This window comes from Littorina saxatilis, linkage group LG8, assembly GCF_037325665.1.
Source record: "Littorina saxatilis isolate snail1 linkage group LG8, US_GU_Lsax_2.0, whole genome shotgun sequence".
NCBI classification, from domain to species: Eukaryota; Metazoa; Mollusca; class Gastropoda; order Littorinimorpha; family Littorinidae; genus Littorina; species Littorina saxatilis.
The window spans coordinates 54209549-54217048 of NC_090252.1; the positions used below are offsets into that span (position 1 = coordinate 54209549).

Sequence of the window (7500 nt, forward strand, 5' to 3'; positions counted from 1 at the left end):
GAAGCATGTGAGAATGAGTTGGGAGCCCACGGAGAGGGCGGTGCCACGTTTGTAGCCGACTATCACTGGCGGAATAGGCGGGGGGTCTGAAAATAGATGTGTGATTTGCAAACTGTGTTTTGTAACATGTGTGTGCATAGCCACATAATATTGTGTGTGGGGGGGAGGGTATGTGTGTGTGTGTGTGTGTGTGTGTGTGTGTGTGTGTGTGGGGGGGAGGGTATGTGTGAGTGTGTGTGTGTGTGAGTGTGTGTGAGTGTGTGTGTGTGTGTGTGGGGGGAGGCGTTTGTGTGTGAGTGTGTGTGTGTGTGTGTGAGTGTGTGTGTGTGTGTGGTGTGTGTGTGTGTGTGTGTGTGCGTGCGTGCGTGCGTGTGTGTGTGTGTGCGTGCGTGCGTGTGTGTGTGTGTGTGTGTGTGGTATATGTGTGTGTGTGTGTGTGTGTAAAGATTATCAGGGAGAAAGATAGGGCGAATGAAGGCAACGAGACAGAACAGAGACAAGCTGGGAATGGGGGAAGGGGGAGGGGGGGAGAAGAGAGAGAGCGATAGCGAGTGACAGAGAGAGACTGAGACAGCGAGACAGAAAGATGATGGGTTTTAATGACAGGCAAACAGACAGCAAGACTTAACAACACATTATAGACACAGAAAACACAAACTAAGACAGGGAAATGCGAGAAATGTAGATCTTAGTTATGCCTCTTTTCATTCTAACGTATTCCACACATAACCGTTGTAATAAAATCTAAGCAGGGTTCACACTGACAAAAAGTAAACACATTTAAACACATTTCTTTGACAAGTTTTGAACATTTTGTAACACTGCACGTATTTCTACTAACACACATAGTGTTCCCTTATGTTCATATGTACATTTGTGAACACGGAGTGTTTATTACCTGTGCTTTTTCGCTGGTACAACTAAGTTTTATCCTACATACGTGAGAGAGACACTCGTGAGATAATAATCGTTCAAATCACACGTGTGTATATCATGTAAATGAGGTCATGTCAAGCAAGTCTGGCAGGGACCTGTTTTTCCACTGCTAATGATGCCAAAGTCCCCGAGGCAAACGTAATTATAGAAAAAAATGGCGCTCGCTAATTACCCTCGATGAATTTTTAAAACTAACACGTCAATCCACACTTTCAGAGTGACGTTTCTTTACTTTGACGTAATCGATTGCACGAGGCTTTAGAAGAGTTCGAGGTTCCAAAACAAGCGTCTTCAGGGTAGCTGACTCGACTGCAGGACATTTTCAGTAAAATACACGGAAGTACAGTATGTAGGATAATCAGAATACTACATGGCTTGCTGTGTCGTACCAGATATACACTCGTTACTTTTATTTAAATAGTGAACAGCTCGCTTTCGCTCGCAGTTCAATATTTTGTGTTTAAACTCGTGTGAATCTGGTACGACACAGCAAGCCATGTCGTATTCTCTATCTATGTCATAAAGTGTTCAAAACTTGTTTTGGAAATGTGTTCAAAGTCCTCACTTCTGTGCACAGTGTCAAAAGCTTCTTACACGTTAGCCTCAGCGTATACGTGGAACTCCCAAAGAGCTCATCGGGGAAGAGAGAATTGCGAGCAGTGCAGGTCACATTCTTCCCATCATGCGAGCGTCGAGGCACTAAGTTGCACGTGCGATTGTCTGACTGGACCGCCGCGGATTGGCATTGCGCGTCGATAGGGGTGCTCCACGTGATCACGGCGGACGGATACACGTTGGACAGTTCACAGGTCAAGGCCAACTGCTCGTCGGCGATCTGGGATCCTTGGTGGACTATGCGGACGTTATCCGGTCCAACTGAAACAAGGACGACAAAGAAGATTTTGTGTATCGAATTGGACAGTAGTTTTGCATCTCGGTAGTTGACAACGAGTGTTTTCAATCTCTAAAATGCCATCATCATCATCATCATCATCATCACCATCACCATCACCATCGTCGTCGTCGTCGTCGTCGTCGTCGTCGTCGTCGTCGTCGTCGTCGTCGTCGTTCAGAAAATCATGAAAATGTTACTCGCAATGCTACGCTGTAAATGCTGTTTCTATTGGTTGTATCGTTGTTCCTCTCCTGAGTTGTCTTTGTTCTCTTCTGCTGTATACGTCCACTGCTACCGCCACCCCTACTGGTACATCAGCTAAAACTACCCCCACTGCTACCGCCACCCCTACTGGTACATCAGCTAAAACTACCCCCACTTCTACCACCACCCCAACTGGTACATCTGCTAAAACTACCGCCGCCCCTACTGGTACATCTGCTAAAACTACTCCCCACTTCTACCGCCACCCCTGATGGTACATCTGCTAAAACTACCCCCACTTCTACCGCCACCCCTACTGGTACATCAGCTAAAACTACCCCCACTGCTACCGCCACCCCTACTGGTGCATCTGCTAAAACTACCCCCACTTCTACCGCCACCCCTACTGTTACATCTGCTAAAACTACCCCCATTTCTACCGCCAACCCTACTGGTACATCTGCTAAAACTACCCCCACTGCTACCGCCACCCCTACTGGTACATCAGCTAAAACTACCCCCACTGCTACCGCCACCCTTACTGGTACATCAGCTAAAACTACCCCCACTGCTACTGCCACCCCTACTGGTACATCAGCTAAAACTACCCCCACTGCTACCGCCACCCCTACTGGTACATCTGCTAACATCACCCCCACTTCTACCGCCATCCCTACTGGTACATCTGCTAAAACTACCCCCACTTCTACCGCCACCCCTACTGGTACATCTGCTAAAACTACCCCCACTTCTACTGCCACCCATACTGGTACATCTGCTAAAACTACCCCACTTCTACCGCCACCCCTACTGGTACATCTGCTAAAACTACTCCCATGTCTACCGTCACCCCTACTGGTACATCTGCTAAAACTACCCCCTCTGCTACCGCCACCCCTACTGGTGCATCTGCTAAAACTACCCCCACTTCTACCGCCACCCCTACTGGTACATCTGCTAGAAATCCCCCACTTCTACCGCCACCCCTACTGGTACATCTGCTAAAACTACCCCCACTTCTACCGCCACCCCTACTGGTACATCTGAGTAGTGTTCACCATCGCCTAACAGGCTTGAGGTGACGTGCTCTGCGTGTTTTGGTTAATTATAGTGTCAATTAACCTTGATCGCTTTTTATGTTGTGATATTTGTCTTCGTCATGTTGAGACCTACAGAGTGGTACCAGTTTTGGCATCTTTGGATGCTGGGCTGGAGAGATATCTCCATGTTTCTGATCGGACTATCCCTTCTCTCTACACTGCTGTCAACTAAGGATTCGCTCACGGCTATCGTCAACACGGCTGATACTAAGCAAGAGTACAAGCGCACCGCTCCGGTGCACAGTGTTGTGACTACAGCTGTGCGACCTTGTGTCAAGTACAGCCGAGCAGAACTCCTGTGTTTACAGGGAAAGCCTGTGTATATGTCCCCGGGATTTTCACAACATCTGTCAGATTTACAACTTCTACGCACCCCACCCTGTCCTTTTCAGCGAAAAAAAAGGTAAACGTCGCCCGTACCGCGGTGGTCGCCGCAAACAACGAGGTAAGACTATTCCAGTGGTTATCTCCCCTGTCGTGGACACACCAACACTGTCTGACCGCCCAACTCGCGGTGTGATCACAAGCAACCTCGTTCAAGTGCATACCTCTTCCATTGTTCCTTCATCGTACTCTCACAACCACCCTGGCATAAACGCTTTCCATGTAAATGCTCGTTCCTGCAGGCCGAAAACACACATCATTCGTGACCTAATTATTGACGATCACATTGATCTTGCAATTATCACGGAGTCTTGGCTGTGCGAGAAAGGTGATGAGGCTACTATCAAAGACATGACCCCTTCCACTCATACGACTCAGTCCTTTCCTAGAACGGACAGAAGAGGGGGCGGGATATGTATCATTCACGCCACTCACCTTACCAACAACCTGTTTTTCAAGCGACTACAGTTTCTCTCTTTCGAAGCTGTTGAAATGCACTACTCCCATCAACAGTCATCTTTGTTTTTTGTATGCATCTACCGTCCTCCCCCCAGCAAAAAGAACGGTTTGAAAGACACGGATTTCTTGAACGAACTCCCAGACCTTCTTGAAATGTACCACACAAAGAAACACTTGTTTGTTGGTGATTTTAATTGTCACTTCGACGCACAGGCAAACAGTTCAGTGAACCGAGTAAAGACATTTCTGAAGGACTATAGTCTTGTTCAGCTGATCAATGAACCCACACATACAGATGGTCACACTCTTGACTGGCTTGTTGTGCGTGAGGCCGACAATCCAACAAGCTCATTTTCTGTGAGAGACTGTCAGATATCCGACCACTCAGCTCTTTTCTTCAACATCAGCATTCAGAAGCCCAAGCCTGCAGTAAGAACGGTCACGTCACGAAACCTGAAGAAGATGAACGTGGACAAGTTCAGGGAAGACGTGAGGGTGTTTGCTGCCTCCACTGCTGCCGACACGCCAGACACAGACCTCTTGATGGTCTTCAACACCTGTCTACGTCAGCTGATGGACAGCCACGCCCCCCTTGTCACCAGGCAAGTCACTGATCGTCCCTCAGCCCCATGGATGTCCGAAGATATAAAGGACCACAAACGGCTCGTACGCAAGTGGGAGAGGTTATGGAGAACGTCAGGCCTGACAGTTCACCGTCAGATTTATCGTCAACAGCTTGACGACATCAAAGCTCTCCACACCAGTGCCAAGCAGGAATACTATACATCCCGCCTCGCTGAGTGCAAAGACACCAAGGCTCTGTTTTCTGTAACAGATGAGCTATTCGCGAAGAAGAAAGCCACTGCCCTCCCTAAATTGATTCCCCCATCAGAACTCCCCGAGACTTTCAGCAATTTCTTTGACCAGAAGATCTCTGACATTCGCAAAGGTCTCGACTCATCCAAAACACAAATGTCCTTCGCCGCATTTTCAGGGACCCCCCTTACACGGTTTAGCCCTGTTTCTGAGAAGTTTGTTTTTGAACTTATTTCAAAATGTGCTCCAAAATCCTGCACACTTGACCCCATTCCCACGTCACTCATGAAAACTTGCCTGGATTTCCTTGTTCCTGTTGTAACGAGAATCTTAAACCTTTCTCTTCAGTCTGGGTCTGTGCCTGCACAGTTTAAAGAGGCAGTCATAACACCACTTCTAAAAAAGCCAGGCCTTGACACGGAGTGCTTAAAGAACTATAGACCCATTTCAAACTTACCCTTTCTGACCAAGCTGTTAGAAAAATGTGTGCTAGCGCAGCTCCAAGAACATCTGCTGAGTAATGATCTTTTGGACGTCCATCAGTCCGCATACAAGAAAAATCATAGCACAGAAACCGCTCTTCTTTACGTAACTGACAAGCTGCTGACCAGTGCTGACAACAAGGAAGTGTCTGTGCTCGCACTCTTGGACCTCTCGGCGGCATTTGACACCATCGACCACGACGTCCTCCTAAAGAGACTACAGTTCACGTTTGGAATTGCCGACAAAGCCTTCCAGTGGTTCGTGTCATATCTCTCTGAACGCTTTCAAAGAGTACAAATAGGTCAACAAGAATAATCCCCTGTTCCCCTGAAGCATGGAGTACCTCAGGGCTCTGTTCTAGGCCCGGTTCTGTTTACACTATATACACAGGACCTATCTGACGTCATCTCGAGGCATGGCTGCGAACACCACAAGTATGCCGACGACACCCAAATAGAGGATTCTGCTCCCCCCAGTGATTTTCCAAAAGTGGTTAAAAACACTGAGCGCTGCATTGAGTCAGTTAAAGACTGGATGATAGACAATAAACTCAAGCTGAATGACTCAAAAACTGAGGTGATGCTGTCAGGCTCAAGGCATGCTTTAAATCAGATTGACTGTACTTCCCTGACAATAGGCGACACTCAGATTGTTTCCCAAACCGCTGTTAAGGACCTAGGCGTGTACCTGGACTCTGCTCTGACAATGCAAAAACACATTAGTTTTGTTTGTAAATGTGCCTTTTTTGAGTTGCGCAAGATTTCCTCTGTCAGATCATTTCTGACACTCCAAGCCACTGTTCAACTTGTCTCCTCTCTGATCCTGAGTCGACTTGACTACTGCAACTCATTGCTTGCCGGCCTCCCCACTGAAGAACTTGATCGCTTACAGAGAGTCCAGAACAGTGCTGCAAGGCTCATTCTGCAGAAGTCTAAGAAAGACCATGTCACTCCCCTACTTACCACCCTTCACTGGCTTCCTATGAAGTACAGAATCGAGTACAAGCTCGCTCTGTTAGGGTACCGCTGTTTTGAGAAATCACTCCCCCCCTATTTGTCCCATTCCCTCAGTATCTACGAGCCATCCCGTTCTCTCAGATCCTCCTCTGAAAAACTCCTTCGCATCCCCAAAACCAGGACCAAGACCTTTGGTGAAAGAACCTTTAGGTACCAGATTCCGACCGTCTGGAACTCGCTTCCAAGTTCTATCCGTGATTCCAGCAGCCTTTCCTCCTTCAAAACCCAACTCAAAACATACCTGTTTCGTAAAGCCTTTGCTTAGCCTGAGTAGACTCTCCACAACTCTATTCTGTTTTGGAACTCTCTACCCTGTATGTGCTTTATGGTCTCTTTGTCAATGGTATCTTTGTGTGTGCGCGTGCGTGCGTGTGTGTGTGTGTGTGTGTGTGTGTGTGTGTGTGTGTGTGTGTGTGTGTGTGTGTGTGTGTGTGTGTGTGTGTGTGTGTGTGTGTGTGTGTGTGTACTTTTAACATTGTACGCTAAGTTTTGCTTAGTGCTTGGGTTCTTGGTGTTATGTCTCAGTTAAATGTATGCTTTGTATGCTTGTTGATTTGTGCTAGTTTATTCTATAATGAATTTGTAAAGCGCCTGGAGCCAATTGATGGGACTCGCGCTATAGAAAAGTTATTTATTATTATTATTATTATTATTATTATTATTATTAAACTACCCCCACTGCTACCACCACCCCTACTGGTACATCTGCTAAAACTACTCCCACTTCTACCGCCACCCCTACTGGTACATCTGCTAAAAGAATCCCCCACTTCTACCGCCACCCCTACTGGTACATCTGCTAAAAATCCCCCACTTCTACCGCCACCCCTACTGGTACATGTGCTAAAATTACCCCCACTTCTACCGCCACCCCTAGTGGTACATCTGCTAAAACTACCCCCACTTCTACCTCCACCCCTACTGGTACATCTGTTAAAACTACTCCCACTTCTACCACCACCCCTACTGGTACATCTGCTAAAACTACTCCCACTTCTACCGCCACCCCTACTGGTACATCTGCTAAAACTACCCCCACCTCTACCGCCACCCCTACTGGTACATCTGCTAAAACTACCCCCACCTCTACCGCCACCCCTAGTGGTACATCTGCTAAAACTACCCCCACTTCTACCGCTACCCCTACTCATGCTACTGGTACATCTGCTTAAACTACTCCCACTTCTACCGCCACCCCTACTGGTAC

The 7500-nt window shown here is 47.5% G+C and overlaps 1 protein-coding gene across 1 annotated transcript in view; it reads right to left on the minus strand.

Moving 5' to 3' along the window:
- The window catches only part of LOC138973846 (serine-rich adhesin for platelets-like), a gene marked incomplete in the record, with an annotated part of 27867 nt that overhangs the window by 4214 nt on the left and 16153 nt on the right, over positions 1-7500 (minus strand). The window contains 2 exon segments of the mRNA XM_070346556.1: positions 1-86; positions 1531-1812. Coding sequence (XP_070202657.1) covers positions 1-86; positions 1531-1812 — 368 coding nt within the window.